We start from the raw sequence: 21373 nt of genomic DNA on the forward strand, positions 1-21373 counted from the left end.
TTCAGTCACTGGAGTAGTTTTCCCAGGTGGATTAAATTAGATGAGATTGACACCCAAAAAACTGCATACACTGGAAATCTAAAATAATAACACAAAATGCTGGAAACAGCAGGTCAGACAACATTAATGGAAAAATAATCTGAGTTAATGTTACAGGCTAGTATCAACGTTACAGGCTGTCTGAGCAGAGTGCTTCTGTTTTATTTCTAAAATGAGTAATGTCTTTTGAGGAGAAATTGTAAAGTTGATCTCTAGTCACTGGAATTGAGCAGTAATTTCATTGGGGAAATTAGATTGGCAGTGCACAATTCAGTGAAAGTAACAGTTAAAGTGCAGAGAGGCTGGAGAGACGAGAACTTGAGGGCAGAGTCTTGGGTTGAGGGGGTTGACCGTCTATGGCTGAGGTGAGAACTTACTGTATGCAATGGCTTCTAACAATAGGGATGTGGATTCTCTGTCACTCTGTATTTTCAAAGGCTAAGATTGACTTTTGGACACCAAACAAATCAAAGGATCTAGTGCACAGGGGTACATTAGACAAGACACAGCATCAACCATGGTTTTGTTGAATGACAGAACAGACACTGAGGGGTTGCTACTACTTCCTCTCATGCCATCACAAAATTAGTCCAAATAACTCTATTACTTAAAACTTTCCATCTGGATTGTAGGTCATATCTCAAATGTTCATCCAAATAATTTAAAATGTAAATTTTTTTGCCTCAATTCTTTCTGGCTCGAGTTCCAAACGTCAATCCCCATTTTTGTGATTATAATTTTTCTTTGACTCCCCTTTGATCTTTGCTTTGATTCGATGATGTTCATGTATTTGAGTGCTCTGACAGGGAAATGGGTCTTTTACACACGGTCCATGACCCTATAAATGTATACATCTCGAACTTTCTTATCAGCTGCCTAAATAAAGCAATCCCTGCCTAACCAATTGTTCTTCATAACTTCGCTTCTAAAAATCTGGCACCAACTTTGTAAATCTCCTCACTATCCTTACTGGAGCCATCACCGTATAATGTGGCGAAAGGAACTGCACTTGATGCTCCCAACTTGATCCCAGTTGGAGCTCATAGCATTCCAACATTACTTCCTGAGATCCAGTAGTTATGTTTCATCATTCCTCTTGCAAACTGATATTGCAGGCTTCAGCCCTCCAGTCTTATGCCTCTTATCTATTTAATCTTCCTCAGTGACAGCAACCTATGGTTTAATTCGCTGGAATTTTACACATCCCTCCCCTTTATTGCTCCTTGTCTCCAGTCAACATTCCTACTCCTGAGCAGAAACTTTTCCTGGCAGTGCCCTAGCTGTTTGAAACTTAGAGCCATTATTTCACCTTTCATTTCTGAATATTAATGTTGCTTGAAATGATTTGACAAACAGCAGAGCCAGCTGGATCTCTAACCTTTGCGATACTGGCATTTATAGTCATTGTGTAACCTCGTGATTTATGTTGACACTTCAAATGATTGTGTTTGAAAATCAGTTCCTTTGTGTACAGTGTAATTATCAGATGGATCGGGGCAGGCAGAATTGACCGTTAACAAAGTCACCAGTGAAATGGAACAAACTTTCATTCCAATGTTCTGGGTAGTTGGAGTAATCAGCACAATTTTGCTTGTGTTTTAATTTCTTAAACGTTGTAGAAGCTTGGCAGTATTAAATAGCTGCAAAATGAAAATAGCTTAAAATCCTACTTTGACCAGATAAACAGGATTATGGTGTGGAAATGAAGGTTATAAGGTCATAAGTGATAGAAGAAGAATTAGGTCATTCGGCCCATCAAGTCTACTCCGCCATTCAATCTTGGCTGATCTATCTCTCCTTCCTAACCCCATTCTCCTGCCTTCTCCCCATAACCCCTGACACCTGTACTAATCAAGAATATATCGCTATCTACCTTAAAAATATCCACTGACTTGGCCTTCACAGCTTTCTGTGGCAAAGAATTCCACAGATTCACCACTTTCTGACTAAAGACATTTCTCCTTATCTCCATCCTAAAAGAACGTCCTTTAGTTCTGTCTCTCCCACTAGTGGAAACATCCTCTCCACATCCACTCTATCCAAGCCTCTCACCATTCTGTATGTTTCAATGAGGTCCCCCCCTCATTCTTATAAACTCCAATGAGTACAGGCCCGACTAACGCTCGTCATAGGTTAACCTACTCATTCCTGAGATCATTCTTGTAAATCTCTGGATCCTCTCCAGTCAGCACATCATTCTTCAAATATGGTGCCCAAAATTGCTCAATATTCCAAATTCCAAATGTGGCCTTATAGAGCCTCAGCATTACATACCTGTTTTTGTATACAAGTCCTCTTGAAATAAATGCTAACATTGAGTTTGCTTTCTTGACTACCGATTCGACTTACAGATCAACTTTCTGGGAATCCTGCACCAATACTCCCAAATCCCTTTGTACCTCCGATTTATGGATTCTGAAATGAAGACTGAATTAGTATTGAGTGATAAGGATTGAGAGAGATGGGGGGAGGGGGAGGAGGGTTGGGGTTATGCACGGTTGGGGTGGGTGGGGAGGGAGAAGGCAAAAGAAAAACTTTTCAACCAACTAAAAGCAACTGACCGGTAGCATTGAAGAATCTTTACTCGAGGATCTGTTGTATTGTTTTTAGAAAATAAAATGGTTAAAAATTCAGACAAGTTGAAATCATCCACTAATTAAAAAATGAAGTAATAGTCAAATGATTTCTGTAGAAAGATTGCATACTTTCTGTAAATTCTGAGATGACTGAGGAGTATTATTGTACTCTAAAGACGTACAGGTTTGTAGGCTAATTGGCTTGGTTTAAATGTAAATTGTCCCTAGTGTTGTAGGATAATGTTAGTGTGTGGGAGAATCGTTGGTTGGAGCAGATTCGGTTGGGCAGAAGGGCCTGTTCCAGGCTATAAATTAACCTAACGTACAGTTAAGAATCCTGCTATAGATGGGATAAGTGGCATGATGGGCCAAGTAGATTGGATTGTTGTTTGCTGCCTTTCCTCATAATTTCCATGCAACTCCTGTCATGGAGATCAGGCATGCTTGGTGCTTTTCTGACTGCTGCTACTCCATTTGGGGCGCCACGGGAGCAGGGAATTCATGGCCATTACAGTTATTCAGACATTTTGAGAGTATACTTGTTCTCTCTGCTCTTGTGGAATATTGGAGTGATGGAGCTTGGTGAAGAGTGCTAGTTTCTGCTATCTGGCAGAGCTGGTAAAGTACAGTCAAGATCTTTGTATTGGCCTGAGTGAAGGTTTTGATCTTGACCTCTCTGGTAATGGATTTGGAAGATATTGTGCAGTCAAGGGTGATACCTCTTAGTAGTTCCAACAGCAGATTGTTCAAAGTTTACCACCTAGCAGTAATCATTGTTTAGTAGACAATGCTGGGATTAAGCGCTTTGTTTCCAACTATATTTTTCCTCATTTGGCTCGTGCATTTTTCAATATCTGCCTTGTCTGTGAAATGGCCCTCAAGGTATGGCAAGTGATGCACGTTTTCCAGAGTTTCTTTAAAAATGGAGGTTGGTGCAGACAAGGGATGATATATGCAGGGTGGTAAGGACCTTTCTATCTTTGTGTAACCCCCATTCTCGTCGGGATCAGCGAATAAGTCCACATGTCATGCCATTTAATGTGTACATTGTATACTGTATACTGTAACTCTGACTGAGGTGAACTTGGTGCTGAAGTGGAGATGAAGCTTGAACATTTTCCTGGTCACCTTTTAAATTAGCTCTACCCCAGCAGGAAGCTTGTGGAAGGTAAGGTGCAATATCGCAACAAACGTCAAGAAGAGGATTGGTGCGAACGGCATAGCCATCGTGCACTTTGATATATCTGTGGTTTGGGATCATGATTAACAAATCGTCATGTTGCAAGAATTGGACGCTCATGAACCTTTGGAGATAACCAAACGATAAAGATTCTTCATAATCCATCTCAGTTGACAATGTTTTTTGCTGAGTTTACATTTTTATTTTATGAAAATACTTTATGTACTTGATAGATGGAATAAGCGTTCTCTTTTTTGCCCTTGCTTCCCATTGGCTTTGAATAACTGTAATGACCATCAACTCTCTGCTCCTACATTTGGAGCACCCATGATGCCCCAAATGGAGTAGCAGCAGTCAGAAAAGCACCAAGCATGCCAGATCTCCATGACAGGATTTACATGGAAGTTGGGGATATTCACAATAGCCTCAGTTGTGGAACTCTTCCAAGTGTCCCTTCCATCCAGCACTGCCTGCTTCTGTGTCCCAGCTGAATTACCTTCCTTTTGCCCATCAGCTGTATTTTATTATTAGGTATTTATTCATTGTTTTGAAAATACCTTTGTCTTCAGATGGCGAAGCATCCATTTATTTCCCACCCATCCCCAGCCTCTTGAAATATGTGTTTTTCTACTCTAAGAACATTATTTTACAATCAATTGGCTCCTGCACTTCCTTGTTGTTCGCATCAAGTATCTTAACTGTCTGGTGGAAAAGACAAGAATTTTCACGGGTGCTAATTATGGTGGAGCTGAGGTGTGCACATCGCATTTCCTATTAGGTGGACATTATTAGGTTATTTGTGAGAACTTTGTTTCCGAAAATATTGTTCCTGGTGTCAGATGTGTGGGTTCCTATAACTGCATTTCTCACAGCAGAATAGTTTTCACCGTGGGATACTACGCATCTTGATCTGCATTAATAATTGGAGTTATTGTAGCTGCCAAAAGAGATAGATCACAGATCTTTACTGCATGGAGACGAGCCCTTTTGGTATATCTCATAACTACATTTTAGTGGATCTCCTATCTTTCTTGATTTTGTTCATTTTCAACCAATCAAATGTGTTAAGCAATGAATCAATGTCCTCACCTCACAATCACCGTTTGAGTTCTGACCTGTGTGTAGAATTAGTGAGGATTTATTTGTTCGCAGAATGTGAATGTGGCAATACTGACAGTAAATGTCCATCACTAATTGCCCTTGAGCTGAGTCAACTACATTGGTGGACCTGTGGAATGGCTTCCCCATTACAACATTTTATGACAATGCAGTAGTCACTTAGTTTGTTTTCTGAGATGAGCTTCTAAAATAAATTAATTGATTTTGATTGATTTAGTTGCCGTTCTATTCAAATTATGTCTTTCGATCACTTGTCCAGAACACTAACTTCTTCTTCTTCTTCTTGCGTATGGCTTGCACAGCCTAAAGTTGTAGGACAACTTGTTCTATTTGATCTTATTTGATTATGCACGCCAGATTTATTGCATTCATTGAAACAGGAGGGACCATATGAAGGTTGCAATCTCCCACCCCAGAACTCTAACTGTTGGTCCACATTTGGGTTTGTATAGTACAGATTGGCATTGAGGTAATAATGGTGTGGACAGTGAGGGCTAGTTGAACTTGAGGTAATCTTTGAAGGAGTCCAAAACTCTGTCCATTCATTCTCATCCTCTGGGATGAAAGGAAGTGGAAAGTTCAATTGGTGGAATCTCCAGTTTTTAGGGTTTACAAATTTGAACTGTATGTGCTTAGCTCGGGTGCACAGCATTTATGCTATTGGTCTATGTAGTTTAGATTAGGTAATAGTAGTTTGCTATGCTCCTGAGCACAGACTAATTGTACTCTGACAAATTATTTGGGCCTGTAAAAGTAGATAAAGTTAGCTGTTGATTATTCTGAACTAATTTGTTGAACACTTTTTAATAACTGCGCAGTGAGCAGTTTATACAGTCCACGTTTTTCTTGACAGTTTCAAGTACGGTGATTGTGCATTACTTTCGACAATATGACTGAGTTGCAGATGTGTTAGCTAAATAAGTTGTGATCTTAATGAATTGTGTATGGTAGCACTGATGAGCATGTATGGCTTTTGGAAGGTGGAATGCACACTAGGTCAAAGCATTCCATGCGGTGTTGGGTGACATGAGGAAGTATGTGATCTTGAGTCAAGTTCACAGAATAGACATGGGCCTTGTGACTAAATTTGAGGTGGGATTCTAAGGATGCTTTAAGACCAATGAGACGCAGTGTGAGCCAGCAAGTAACCATTAGTGGAGAAATAGAACGCCAGCTTCATTGAGAAAAGGCAGTGAAAATTTAGGGTCTCCTGTAATAGGAATGGCAATTTGTATATGCAAGCTCAACCTAGGCAGAGTCATTGTATGCATGTGAACAGTTTGTTGAACATGTTCTATCCCCTTAAGTGGCATGGAGTCGAGACCAATAAATTCCAAAACTTATCTGGCAATGCCCAGTTAATTTTTGTTTTTCCTTTTATTTTATTTTATTTTTTTCAGACAGCGGCAGTAATGTGGCAAGTTTAAATGTGAAAGAGTGGCAGGATGGTCTACGGGCACTGTTACCAAATATTAACATCAATTTTGGGGGACTACCAAATGCTGCTTCCTGCTCTTCAGTGAACCATGCAGCAACAACCTCAGCCAACAGCACCAGCCTGAACTGGGAGAGTGGGAGTAGCTGGATGGACCCAGCAATTATAACAGGTGAGGCCAACCGATCATCTCCATTCAGCGCACTCCTTTACCTCTGTACCAATCCAGTTGGGATCCAGTGGTTCAGATTTGAACTACATTCAAATTATGAAACAATACTGATTGGCAAAATCAACATTGATTCTGATTTCTGGTTTTGAAATTGATACCCATGAGATCTTTTTGTTCCATAATTTCAGGTGTTGAAGGGATTGTTTGGGCAGGTAGAGTGCCACATGTTGCTGTTCCTCATTTATGATATACTTACTTTGATTTCCACTGTTGGACAGGATAAACCAGGTCAAAGATGGTTCATAATGAGTCCCAGACCCACCCGAGAGTTTGCTTGGCTCGAACTCTGGGAAATAGTGCATGACTCATGGTCTCTATTACACAGTTTGACTTGTTGGGATGTTGATTACTTGGGTTCCAGTGGGAAGTGATAGAAAGGTATGTTTTAACATACACTTACTCAATTTTACCATTACAAACGTGCATTGTATAGAGAGAGTTTTTAATTGATCTAACTGACCTGCTTGGTATAGGTTTGTTACAAATGGGGCTTGTAATGGGTTCAGTCAGTGTTGTTCCATTATATGTTCGGTGATGCTTTTGAAATGATTTTCCATTTATCTTTCCATTCACTAGCATTATTACGTTAACACGCCAACAAATATTGATCCATAAATGAACTTAAGTTTCCCCTTCAGATAAATCTCACATCTTTACTACACAAATGCTGAAGACGGTCTGAAGAAGGGTCTCAACCTAAAATGTCACATGTCCTTCCTCTTTTGAAATGCTGTCTAACCCGCTGGGTTATTCTAGCATTTTGTGTCTTTAGATATAATACTGACTTTTGCAGTTCCTCGCATGAATTTTATTTGTCATGGAAATGCTGCTTTTTTGTGAGCAATTTGCTGAAAAGTATGTGAGCAATGGCAACATAAACATATTTAGTTGTAGTAATGATGTCTATTGAAATAGCCCCTTGCATTCATTTTGGTATGAATTAATTCCTGAAAAGAATTGGATTTGTATCTTAAACTGTGAGATTGTGGGGAGCAGTTGGAAAGTTAAAGATTTGGCAAGGATCAATGGCCCAAAGGCAAATTCTATCCAAATATCTGTGAACCCTCGGAAAAATGTGGAGAATCTTGTAAATACAAAACAAAATGCAACTGGAACTGCTGAATGTGGTACAAATTCAATCACTGATCTGCACTGAGGTTCTGTGAAGTGAATTACAATATATTTGGTTTTATTGCTTTGTTGACCTATTGATCAGAGGTTCCACTAGACTGAGCAGAAAGAAACACAACTCTACGCAAATGCCCATTTCATGTTGAGCTATGATTGGACTATGAACACATGTCTTTAGATGTAAGCAGTGAAATCCCATGTTATGAGTGGGGACTTTCTATTGGAAACTAACATTTGCCACTAAATTTCTTAAGTACTCCATTGTGAATGGTGTAAACTGAGAATACTCTTCTGTAAAACGACTGTTCTTGCTTTCACTTAGCCTCATCATGAGTGTGTGCTACTTATGGCTATTATATATTTTCAAATGCAGAGAGATTTCCTCTTATTTTCAAAATCTCAGAGTGAATGACCCATGTGCTTGGAAACAAAACAGCTGATATTGCTCATCAACCTATTTGATTTTGATTCCTAAGCTCAAAGAAGGCAAAGCATGAGTTCATCTGGATGGTATTTATAGTTTGGTTGAGTTGGCAATTTGTTGGTACCATGCTGTGGTTTTGAAATTCTAACCTGAAGCTTCTCCATCACAGTAAGTGGCCTTCACGTTACCTCAGTGTATTGTCAAACGGACAATCGACTGATCTCCATCATGGCGGCTGCTGCACTGCATTATTCTAGCTTGTGTCTTGTGTTGCATTTTGATCAGAGGGGTGCTCCCAGCTATGATATGGTCAGTTGCAATCTTTCCGCTGATTCAAAGATTGTATTCCATTCCCACTCCAGAGACTTGAACACAAAAAATCTTGGTTGATGCACAGTTAGAGGTGCCAGCCATCTTTCCTTGTGGGTGGACCCAGAGATATTTTGCTTTTTGAAGTGGTAGAGAAGTTTCCTCTGTCATATTTGTACTTTGCCCAACACCATCATAATGCAGATTCATTTTATTATCATATCCTGTTTCTGAAAGCTTGCTCAAAATTGGTTGCCAGATTTTGTGCTTTTTAACTAGTTAAAATAGTAATTTCATTAGCATTCAGGGCCTTTTAGGTACACAGAAGGTGTGTAAGATGCAAGATTAATGCCAGCTTTATTGCTTTATGCGCTAAGATTTTCTACAAACAATTTCTGTGTAAAGCAAGTCCATTGCTGGTCACCTTTGGTCAGTTATCAGCCCTTTTATTTCTTTGTTGACCAAGTTTCTCTTGCCTTCGAGATTGAAGTTCATAGAATTGCGATTGCTCCCTTATACCTTCATCCCACTTGAATCTGTGCAATGGGTCATTGGGGCTCCAGTACAGCAAGCGTGCTTAGAGTGGTCTTCTCCCACGAGTGATCAGAATGAGTAGCCTGTAGGAAGAAATGAATCTCAGCCGCTCATTTGCCTGTGATACAAAACAAACATATTTGGTGTTAATGAGGACAAGGACTGCATGTCCTTGGATATCAAGAGATCATGTTTCATGGACCCGTATCTCTGTTTTTCCTTGTAGAACCACTGTTCTGTTTGACCCCAAGTGAGAATGAGGTGGATTATTTCTGTCCCTGGGTTACGAATGCCCAATTTGTGGCCTCCTCTACATGTGAGCCACTTCCCATAATATTAATCTGAGAAGTCAGAATTATGTATGAATGTTCGTTCCTACGAATGGCAGAGTTTGTTTAATCTCATTCTCCACTCATCAGTCTTGTATGCTTTTGATGCTTTTCATTACAATGCTGTGGAGGTATGAACTTGAAACATAAAACAGCGCAGCACCAGAACAGGCAGTTCGGCCCACAGTGTGTGTGCTGATCACAATGCCAGGTCAGAATCTTATTTGCCTGCACATAATCCATATCCCAAAGTCTTGTAAATCCCACTCGTATCTGCGTCAACCACTACCTCTTGAAACACATTCCAGGCACTCACCACTCTTTAGAAAAAATTAAAAAAATTGCCCCGCAATCTCCTTTAAACTTCGTCCCTCTCACCTAATAGTTACCATATTGAGTGATTTTTATTGTTTAATTTTCCAACTCGTGTACAAAGTCAACTTGTGTGTGTATATAAATGGGTCTCATTCATTAACCATGGGCAATTTGTTTTCTTGTTTCTCACCTACTCGGTAGTTACATCCTAGAGGCACCACGTGCCATCACATACTCGGTCTACATTCTCTGGTTTAGTTGTGACTTAATACAAGTGAATTGGCTCAAGGCTAGTTCAGAGGGTTTTTCCACAGAGTGATACTCCTCCCACATTTCATGAAGGATCCAATACCATTTACTGAAGGGTTTGTTTCCCAGTCTCCTGAATAATAGATCAACATAGAAGGAGCAAATTATGAGAATATTCCTTGAACTGCAAAATAAAATAGCTTTCTGCACTGGCAAAAACCATGTTCTAAACTCTAGTCTGCTGGACAGTGCCATTTTGGTTAATCACAAATTACTTTGGGACGTCTTCCAGAATAAACATTTTCTGTGTTATTAGATGTAAAAGGTGCACCCTTTCCCAGTTCAACTGTGCTGTTTGGCTTGTGCGATACTAAGATGACTGACATTTGGGATCAGCCCATTTCTCCTTGGGTGAGGAGCTAAATGGTTTCTGCGACCATTTGGGACATAGGGCAATAAAATCGGCAGTGTTTGTGCTTGGGTGGCACTTGGGTTCTTTAAGGCTTTATCCTGCCATCCTTCTGCATAACCTGTCAATCTTGCCGAATACTACTGATATTTCAGCCATTAACAACCAAGTTTCCAGTCATCAAGGGCCAATATAGAGATGTCTATTTCTAACTGAATTGTCAACATTAAAGTCTTTGAAGAGACATTTTCTCAGATTTGTTTATGTATCATCATTTTTGGGGACAGTTTGAATTAAGAGGAAGTGAGCTAGGTCAGTCATATCAGAGACTCTCAGGCTATTTGATTTCCACTCTGCCATGTTGGAATCTTACCAATGAGTTTGACACGGGTTCAAAGAAACTGTCAGCTACTGTGCCCATGAATGAGTTTGGATGGATGGCAGAGAGAGCCCAAAAGACAACTGGGTATATTCGTTTTAAGATTTGAACACATCAAAATGAATTGGTCATAGCATCGTACAGCATGGAATCAGACCCTTCAGCCCAATTTGCCCATGCCAACCAAGATACCCCATTCACAGTAATCCTACCTGCCCACGTTTGCCCCATAGCCCTATAAACTTCCAATCCACATACCTGTCCAAATGTCTTAAATGTTGTTATATTAGAAACTAAATGAAAATGCATCTTACTGCCTGGTTGCGACACTATATAGAATGGCCTGGTGATTCTTGTATCTTATGTTTCCACATTCCTTTGTAATGCTGAACATTTATCTGTTTGGAAAGTCTAAGTCAATGTGTAGAATGTAATGATCAAGAGCCTATCTTTCTATCCATCCATCCTTCTCCTTTCCCCTCCCAAACATAAAATAAAATTAAAATCTGCTCATCCTTCAACTGAATGGGATCAACTATCTTATTCCACTAATCTCTGCAGTGCAGTTTGCAATTGAGCAAATTCATAACTGAGCTTTTGTTAGCTGCTCATGTCTAAAGTGCCAAATTATTAAAATATATCACAAACACTTAAATTGTTGGCATAAAAACCATTGTTGGGCATACATGTTATAGATGCTCCATCAATGCTATGAATTGAGAACACACTACATTATTTGATTACTGATTTAAGTTCCTGTCACGTTTACACCTTGGAGGAAAACAAATAATGATGAGACTTAGTTATTTGCGTTTTTGTAAAGATCATTCTCAAAAGTTGCTAAAATTGTTAAACAGGGAAGGAAAGATCAATAGCAGTAAGTGAGAAGCAGTATTCTGATACAGGTACCTAACATAGGAATGCATCAAAGGAGTTGTGAATTTGACATTAACAGCGCAACAAAGTCTCAAAGCCAATCTACAGGTCCCTCTCATGATGCCCACTATTGCCAATGGATTCAATAGCCAAGCTGTAAGCACCCACAATGTTTTGGTTCATTTTTGTCAGCATGGGCATGAGCATTGTTATTCTCAGCACAGACATTTGTGGTTGTTGCTATCATTTTTTTCCCTGCCATTTATTGCACAAATGTAAGTTGTGTGGGGTGGAATTGCTACCAAGTAAATAGGGATCAGTTTAGTTCAGCGGGCCAGCTAACTGCTTTATTTCCAATTGTCCAGCCTTGGACTATTTTCCTTTATACCTTCTTTATTTTGTTTTTCTGCTAAATGCTTTGGAACCTGTGTTCACAGCCATGGGTGGAGCCCCACAAGTGCTGAGCACAAACACAACATAATCTTGTGTGTGCCTCTAGTCTCCAGCATTTGCTTGTAGTGAATATAATCACTATCTTAACAACCAGCTGAAGTTATTCTTTCCCCAAATTGGTCAACTGAAAATGTCTGGGCTCATATTGCTGCATTAGAATTGCTGCATCACAGCGCCAAGGACCAAGATCCGATCCTGACCTCGGGTGCTGTCTGTATGGAGTTTGCACTTTCTCCCCGTGACTGCATAGGTTTCCTCCAGGTGCTTCGGTTTCGTCCCACATCCCAAGACGTGTGGGTTTGTAGGTTAATTGTCCTCTGAAAATTCCCCCTCGTGTACAGAGTGGATTAGTAAGTGGGATAACATAGAACTAGTGTGAAGGGGTGATCAAGGATTAGCGTGGTCTCGGAGGACCGAAGGGTCTGTTTACATGCTATATCTCCAAACTAAACTTTGAAATGCTGCTGGAATGGACTGCTATTAGCATTAGGATCTTCTTCTAAATGGCTGATTTTCATTGGCTTGGCTTACTTGATTGGTTTTAATCAATAATTTAAAAATGTTTCTATGTAATGATTCTAGGATTTGGCTTTGTTGGTTATACTGTATTTTAAAATATCTAACATAATACAGTCCTTGATAGTAGTTGACACGCAAATGGTACATAATGAAGTGTGGGTTTGTTTGATGTGGTCTATCCATTAAATCAATATTCATTTGAAAAGATAATTATAAAGCGCACACTCTAGGACTTGGCTCAATATTGAAGGTGGAAATATTTTTGATTTATATTGTGTGAATGGCTTGATTACAATATTTTTTTTGTTGCAAAAATACAAATGTTCATTTTGTTTTCCCGTGAGAGTTCAGAAATCCCTTAAAACAAATTCTTTAAATCCTAAAATAATTATAATTTCTAACGTCCAAATTTTGAGATCATCCAATCAGACCTGATTTGATGTGGCAAAGATTTATTTGTTGGTCATTCCCAAACTTCTGCTATTCCTGTGATGTATCAACCTGCTTGTCTGATACCTAGGACTGAATAAACAATAATGTCTTTCAATTGGCAATTGAATGATTAAAGAGTAAATCTTTAATTTGCCCACGAACTCGATCTGTCTTGCTGACTTGTTGTCTAAACTCTCTGACATTGATCCCAATGCAGTACTTCCTCAGCCTTTAAAATGTCATCCTTGTATTCATATTCCTCCATGATTTCTCTCTTGCCTTATTATCTCCTTTAACGTTACAATCTTGGATATCTTTGTGCCCCTCACATCTTTGCTTCAGCCAAGCTTTCAGTTACCTATTTTAATATCTCTTTTATGATGTAGAATTTGATAGGTTGCCTTTTTGAAGCACCTTTGCTTACTGTAATGTGTGCTATAAAGGTACAAATTGTTCCCATCGAAGTACAAAATTTGTGGATTCAAATCTCACTTAGACTTGAGTGCTAGAAGTTAAATACAGAGTGCAGTGTAATACTTGGGGAATGCTGTACTATTGGATCTCATCCTTAATGTGGTGAGATGTTAAAACAAGAGCGCCTTTGTATTTGGATCAACATAAAAGATCCATGGCACAATTTCAAAAAAGAATGGTGGAGTTATCCCAATGTCCTGGTCAAATATATCTCTGCCAATATCACAAGAATAGATGATGGAGGCAGCCGATAGATAATTGAGAGGAATGACCACAACAAAATTCAGGAGGATAATTGAGCTTATTGTATTGCGGGGGGAAAAGGGCTAATGAAGTAATGCAGTTTCTTTTGAATGATAAGCAACACTTTAAGCTTGCTCAGTAACTTGTTTAAACTAAAAATGTAACACAATGAAGAATGACATACGAGACGAGGAAATGCACAAGTTATCCAGGCGAGTAGTAATGACTTCCATAGTTCAGTGTAAAATTCATTATACTGTATTCCTTTTCTGTCCAAAAGGAGAGAACATAGGATTATCTAATGACATTTTTAATTATTAATGCTCTGTGAGGAAGATATGGAGCCGTTTCTACTTATGGGTGGGAACAGAGCTCCAAGTATAAATAAGTTTCCAATCAATACAATAGTGATTTTAGCAGAAACCTTCTGCCTAATTTTTGGATAGAAAGTGGAGCTCAAACCCCAGAAAGCACATGAAATGAACGCATTGGGTGGATTCATCAGACTGCTAGATAAGCACGAGTAAAAGAGCAATATAGAAAGTTATATTGATGGGGGTTGGATGAAGTGGTAAAGAAGACTTCTATGAGGATTTGGCTGTTTGGTCCAGTATATGGCACCACCATCTCCTATGGTGTAAACACTAGAGAGTTTTGTACAACACCATGCCTTGTACCTGTTTTAGTGGGGGGAGGACAAATATCGGGTTGTCCAGTGTGAAGAAGGGTTGTAACCCGAAACATCATCTGTCCATTTCAGTCTGAGAGGGTCACAATCCTAAATGTAATTTTTCTATTCCCTCCATGGATGCTGCCTGACCCACTGAGTTCCACCACTTTGCGTTTTGCAGCAGGTTTTCCCTTGTAGATTACTGATCAAGGACCCTTGCAGGGAAGCATGGAAATCTGTAGATGCATGTCCATGGATATAACAGCAGACTTTCATGTGTAAGCTTGTACTTAGAGTGGCGCCCCCCCCCAAGGCAAGGTGTAGGGTGCTTTCACCCATTGTACTAACCCAGCACAAGTGGTTGGGGCTGAAAGCCAGTGAGAAGGTAGAAGGGATAAGTAGTGTTTTATAGTTGTTGCTGAAAGGTCTCTACTGTGCTTGCATAATGTTTGTTTCCTGATCATTCTTGGTTGAGAGAATTTTGAGTGATAGATAATGATTTAATAACGTGCTGTCATTTCCTAGATCTGGTATTTCACGTTGTTAGCAGTACCTTTAGCGGTCATTGTTTTTTTTTTTCATTAAATAGCAGAGTAGAAAGATGTGAAATTTACCTCTGAAGGTATAACCTTTGCCACCGTACATCTATAAACCCTTGTCAATAGAACTTAATGAACTAGAGACTCCTCTGAAGTGATATCTACAACTGGATTCTATCCCTTGGCAGTTGGTAAACAGAATTGTGGAATGATAGCAAAAGCCTACAGAATTAAACGTCTGGAAACTCATTTCCAATCAATGAGTAACCTTCAGGCAATAGATACGTCTTTAATAAAATTTCCTTTCTGATTATTTCATTGTGCTGCCACTAGGATTTCAGTGGAGTATAATGGGTATGTAAACTTTTTACTACTGTTCACTTAAATTATGTAAAAAGAAACAAAACAGCAGAATGATGATTAATGCTGCATCAATCCATTTTGCTTCTGTAAGCATGTTGAGTTGTTTCTTAAAGTAGGAGAGTGGAAGGATGTGAAATTTTCCTCCAAAAGAATAAACTCCAGCCATGGGAACACTACTAGTTGGTTTGGATCTCTTCCATATACATATTGAACCATAGCATGGTTGAGTATTGGACTTGCTGTACAATTAAGTCAATGATGGACTCTTGCAATCTAACCCCATGTGTGTGCTATGTGTGGGTAAATATCTCACCATAACACTTGAATACACTGAAGTATATAGGCCTTTTGCAGTATAATACTTCTGTGTACAATTATTAATAATACATTGGGCATAATCTTGCTGATAAAAATTATTGCACATTTGAGGCGACTATGAGTTTAAGTGCAGGTTGTTATTAAGTGTGAAAGCTATTGTAAAAGCTATATCCACTAATGTGATGTACCTTGCATGCATCTTGCAAAACCTCTGACTGCTTTCAAGAAAGAATGCACACATATGTAATTCCTTTGTGTCCCACTGCTGGATACCTTTGTTGTGATGTAACAAAATGTGAGAGCCATATTGCACGTTTTTATCAGCAGAGGAAATATTTACCAAGCCCTCGGGCGAACTCCTTGTTCCTGAAGTCATGCCATTGTCCCAAGCCATGGGGCCTCCATTTTAGATTCCCTTTTGTCTCATCAGATTCTTTCCCCGTGGAGATAATTAAAAGACACAAGCATAATTTCATCTTTATGACAATATTTATGACTATCTGTGGCACGACATTTGGCTTAGAATTGTTGAGATGGTTGTATTGAATGCTGGTTGAGTAATCAATCCCTGGATTAATGCAAGTCAAACTGAATTGCACTTCTACCTCTTCGGTAAACCTGTGTAGCCATGTGCTCAATCTTGTAAATCAATACAACACAGGAACAGACCATTTGAGCCAAAATACCTGTGCCAAACAAAAATCTCCTCTGCCTGCACATAGTCCATATCCCTCCATTACCTGTATATGCATGTGCCTACCTAATGCCTCTTTAAATGCCACTTTCACATCTGCCTTCATCACCTCCCATAACTGCTTTGTTCCAGGCACCCGCCATTCCCTGTGTGTAAAAAAAACAAAAAAACTTGCTCCTCACATCTCCATTAAACTTTGACCGTTTCACCGTAAAGCTATGTTGTATTTGACATTTCCATCCTGACTGACGACCATGTATGCCTCTCGGGGGTGGCGTTACGGGTGGACAGGGAGTGTTGTGGAGCAGAGGGATCTAGGAGTGCAGGGACATGGATCCCCGAAAGTGCCGTAGAAGTTGCTTGGATATAGTGGATGCGGAGAGGATGTTTCCACTATTGGGAGAGTAGGACCAGAATAAAAGGACATTCACTCAGGAAAGAGATGAGGAAGAATTTCTTTAGTCAGCGGGTGGAGAATCTGGAATTCATTGCCACAGACAGCTGTGGAGGCCAAGTCAATGGATATTTTTAAGGCAGAGATAGACAGATTCTTGTTTAGTACGGGTGTCGGGGGTTATGGGGAGAAGGCAGGAGAATGGGGTTCGGGGGGAAAAATAGATCGGCCATGATTGACTGGCGAAGTATACTTGATGGGACATAATTCTGCTCCTAGAACTTATGAACCTTCGGTTTAGTTTATTGTCACATATACTGAGGTACAGTGAAAAGTTTTTGTTACGTGCTAACCAGTCAGTGGAAGACAATACATGATTACAATCACACTATCCACTGTGTAGATACATGATAAAGGGAATAACGTTTAGTGCAAGGTAAGGTCTGATTAAAGATAGTCCAATGGTCTTCAATGAGGCAGACGGGAGGTCAGGGCCATGATAGGATGGTTCAGTTGCCTGATAACAGCTGGGAAGAAACTGTCCATGAATCTGGAGGAGTGTGTTTTCACACTTCTGTACTTCTAGTGTGATGGGAGAGGGGAGAAGAGGGAGCGACCGGGGTGAGACTGGTACTTGATTATGCTGCCGGCCTTGCGGAGGCAGTGTGAGGTGTCGATGGGAGGGAGGTTGGTTTGTATGGTGGTCAGTCCTGTGTCCAAAATTCTCTGCAGTTTCTTGCAGATTTGGATGGAGCTGTTCCCAAACCATGCTGTGATACATCCTCATAAAATGCATTCTATGGTGCGCCTGTAGAAGTTGGTGAGAGTTGCAGGGAGTGGCTCCACAAGTAGATAGTGAGTGGTGTAGACAGAGGGATCTTGGAGTGCAGGTACATACTTCCCTGAAAGTGCCATAGAAGTTGCTTGAATAGAGTGGATGTGGAGAGGGATGTTTCCACTAGTGCGAGTCAAGGACCAGAGGTCACCGCCTCAGCCTTTCGGAAGGAGATGAGGAGGAATTAATTTTGCCAGAGGGTAGTGAATCTGTGGAATTCATTGCCACAGAGGGCTGTGGAGGCTGTCAGTGCATAAACAAATTCTTGAAAAGAACGGGTGTCGGGTTATGGGGAGAAGGTGGGAGAATGGGGTTGAGAGGGGAAGATAGATCAGGCATGATTGAATGGCAGAGTAGACTTGATGGGCCAAATGGCCTAATTCTGCCCCTATAACTTGTGAGCCTGTACACTGTCAAGTCTCCCCACAACCTTTGTTTGTCCAGCCTCTCTTTATGGCTAATTCTCTCCAATACAGGCAACATTGTGGTAAAACTCATCTGCATGTTCTCCAAAGCGTCCACATCTTTCCTGTAGTGACGGGACCAGAATTGCACTTAATACTCCAAATGTGTCCTAACTAAAGTCCTAACTTCATCTGCAAAATTTTTGTCCTTTGTTGAAGTTGCTGCCCATTCAGATCTGGCTTCCTCAAATCAACTTCCCTTAAATAGAACCCACGTCCATGTTAGAGTTAAAAATTGCTCTTGGCATCCTCCCTGCCTCCAAACCACAACATCACATTTAGAACTATTCTCTTCCTATCTTCCAAATCCATTCCTCAAACAACTTGCCTCAGAAATAAAAATAGGAAATGCTGGAAATAGTCAGCAGATCAGGCAGCTTCTCGGGGAAGAGAATCTGTTGATGTTGCAGATTGACGAGTTTTAGTCAAAACCTGGAAAATATAGAAAATGGAGGAAATGGGGAGAGAGGTAGTTGGAGAGAACCAAGAACACAATTGGGTGGAGTGCAAAAAGAAACTACATTGTCAGTTTTCTAATCATACAAACGACAACTTTAATCTGTTGGGAGGAATTGCAGGTAGAGAAGGAAGCAAGAATAAACTGGGACGGAGGTAGAGGGCACAGCAATTGTTGGAAGCCTGAAATAAAGCAACGACACAAAGCCTAACTGGGTAGGTAAGGCCTCGGTGAGAAACTAAGTTGCATTACAACTGCCCAGGGATTGAAGTCAAAAATTTGTAGATACTGACAACCTGGCTCAGAAAATGGAGTTTGCAACCTTTTTTCTCCTCCTCCTAAATGACTGTTTGGATGGCCATTGGATAAGGAGGTCAGTGGGTATTGTGGATGAGGGGGGTCAGTGGGTAATGTGGGCACTTCTATTTTACCAATCCGTGTGGAACCTTTGGGTTATCAGGAAGATGTCCCCAATTTAAGATTGTATTGTTCAGCTGCTTGGAGGTTGTGTGAAGGTTTTAGAGGAATCTGAAATGCACTGTCAGAAAGAATGGTGAAAGCAGATTCAGAATCAGAATTAGAATCGGAATGCTTTATTGTCATTGCATGTGTCACATACAACGAGATTACTGTGTCTCTCCATTTAAAAATTCAATAGTCACTTTCAAATGAGAATCATCAAATATAGTTCAGTAAAAGTTCTGCAGATTGCATTGTTGGAACTCAAAATTGCCTTGTCTTTCAAAGAGACTATGCTGCATGATTTTTTACTTGTGTATAATTTAAATCAATAATGTTAATGTATGTCTGTTTGTATCTGCAGGTGTCCCAGCATCCACAGGGAACAGTTTAGATGCTCTGCAAGATGACAACCCTCCACATTGGCTGAAGTCGCTCCAGGCGTTGACAGAAGTAGATGGCCCCACGACAGCACAGACAGGCCACAGTAATCCCTTCAACACACAGATTCCCTTACACAGAGCTGGCTGGGCCCCTTACCCACCGCCCTCCAACCCAGGCAATTTTCACTCTCCACCTCCAGGTTTCCAGACTACCTTCAGACCCCCCAACAAAACCCCCACAGATCTACTACAGAGCTCTGCATTGGATCGTCACTAAGAAAAACTGATTTACTCCCCTCTTCTCTTCCTTTCTTTCTCTCCTTCAATACACATAATCTAAGTTCCTGATCAGTGCCAGATGCAATGCAATCGCAACGTGACGTTAGAATTACCAGGAGATTTTTTTTTCTGCTCACCAGCCTCTTGACAGCATGCTCCTCCCTTGGGTGGGCTGCAAGTGACTCCTGCTGATCGGTAACCAATCCTCAAGACCCATCTAGAAACATTGATCAGCTCAGCACTGACGGAAGCCCCCTCGGCTCACCGTGCTTGTATCTCGTGCAATAATAATTTATGCACTGTAATGTCAAAGCTGCACAGTAAAACGATTGAGTGTCACTTTCCAAATTGATACTTAGCCAAATAATTAACAGTGCTTTAGAGTTCACGGTCTGCAGGAGAATGGCATGTTGGATAAGCATTTCGATTAGTGATTAAATGGGCATGTAGCTGAGGAGTGGATGAGTTGACTAAAACAATTTGATTTTTTAATTTTGACTTTAGCTTAAATAATACAAGAAATATGTTTTTTAAAAAGCATTCACAAATTTAATACCTAGACAACAATAAAGAACTGCTGAACAGAGTGGTATATACTCATTTCTTTATCTGTCTTTCTGTGTCTGTCTCTCTTGACATTTAAAATCCACTGGAAAGGGAACTCTTTGAGGTAGCACTGCATTTGGGGGCACTTCATTCATCAGGCGCACACCTTGTTGAAACTGCCTGCTGCTTCACATAATCTGTAGGTTCTGGACATGCAGTATTTGAAGAGTGTGGTTAACCTTGACGCTAAAACTAAAAATGTACCTATTAAGATTCAAGACTAAATCTTAAATAAAAAAAATACTTGACCCGCCTGTGTTTGATCTTTATCTAAGTTATTGTTGCATTCACCAACTGCCTCAATGACAAACTAATGTAGCACTGTCTGGGGTTAAGCATGGATGAACAGTATAGTTAATCTTTAGGAAATGGAATGCATTCTGCAACTAATGCCAGACCTGGAGATGCGTTAAAATAAATTGATCTGATTTTGAATATAGCCCCAATTGATCCAAACATTCTCAAAGGCAGTGTGAATACAAACCCTCAGAATCACATTACATTTCCCAAGGAAACTATTCAACAGGATCTCGGATTAATTAAAGCATCTGAGCTGTCACTAAATGTTGACCAACGTCCAAGTTCAAATGTTAACCAATTGGTAAGTTTCTGCTGATGCCCTTAGCCACTGCAAATATTAATCTAACACGCAAGGACCTCTTGTGAATTTGCAGAATTGCTGATCAGGTTCTTAAAGACCTCATCCTTCTATCTTGCTTCACCATTGCTAAACGTAAATGTGACAGTGATGCCTGAGGACTTTGTGAAAACATTAACTCCTAATAGTCATGTACCAGATGGTACTGTAGCACAACTAGTAGACCCACTGGCTCAACAACAGAGACACGGGTACAAGTCCAGTGCATGGAATTTCCAAGTTCTCCTTGTGAACATGTGGGATACATGTTCCTTGACAAGGAGTTGGGTTTATTGGTTAACTAGTCACTGTAACATAGTGTGCACATGAGTTATGGTATCTGGTGAGAGATTAAAACATGGAAATAACCAGTTCCCTTCCAAAGACCATGGTGCATTATAAGCATCCCTGCGACGGCACCTCTCAAACCCATGACGTTGGCTGGCAAGAATGATGAGCATGGCTGATGCATGTGAATGATGCCACTTATAAGTTTCCCACTTCACTGCCCATGCGATAAATTGTGGTTCCTGCATTGACATTGATATGTCCTTGAGAGTTGGTTTCATATTTGCCCATTGTCCCTGAAGATGGTAAATACCCAAAGAGCTTTCGGTG

The 21373-nt window shown here is 40.2% G+C and overlaps 1 protein-coding gene across 7 annotated transcripts in view; it reads left to right on the plus strand.

The window, feature by feature from the left end:
* cnot4b (CCR4-NOT transcription complex, subunit 4b) overlaps window positions 1–20372 on the plus strand; it is a 120864-nt gene extending 100492 nt beyond the window's left edge. For 4 of the 7 annotated variants that reach the window (XM_055650365.1, XM_055650364.1, XM_055650366.1 and 1 more), the window contains 2 exons: window positions 6315–6521; window positions 19215–20372. In XM_055650365.1, the coding sequence (XP_055506340.1) occupies window positions 6315–6521; window positions 19215–19510 (503 nt within the window). In that variant the 3' untranslated portion in view covers window positions 19511–20372. The remainder of the gene's footprint in view (window positions 1–6314; window positions 6522–19214) is intronic. The other 3 variants (XM_055650369.1, XM_055650370.1, XM_055650371.1) reach the window with 1 other exon arrangement.
* Window positions 20373–21373: the final 1001 nt, after the last annotated feature.

The sequence above is a fragment of the Leucoraja erinacea genome, chromosome 19 (genome assembly GCF_028641065.1).
Source record: "Leucoraja erinacea ecotype New England chromosome 19, Leri_hhj_1, whole genome shotgun sequence".
Taxonomy (NCBI): domain Eukaryota; kingdom Metazoa; phylum Chordata; class Chondrichthyes; order Rajiformes; family Rajidae; genus Leucoraja; species Leucoraja erinaceus.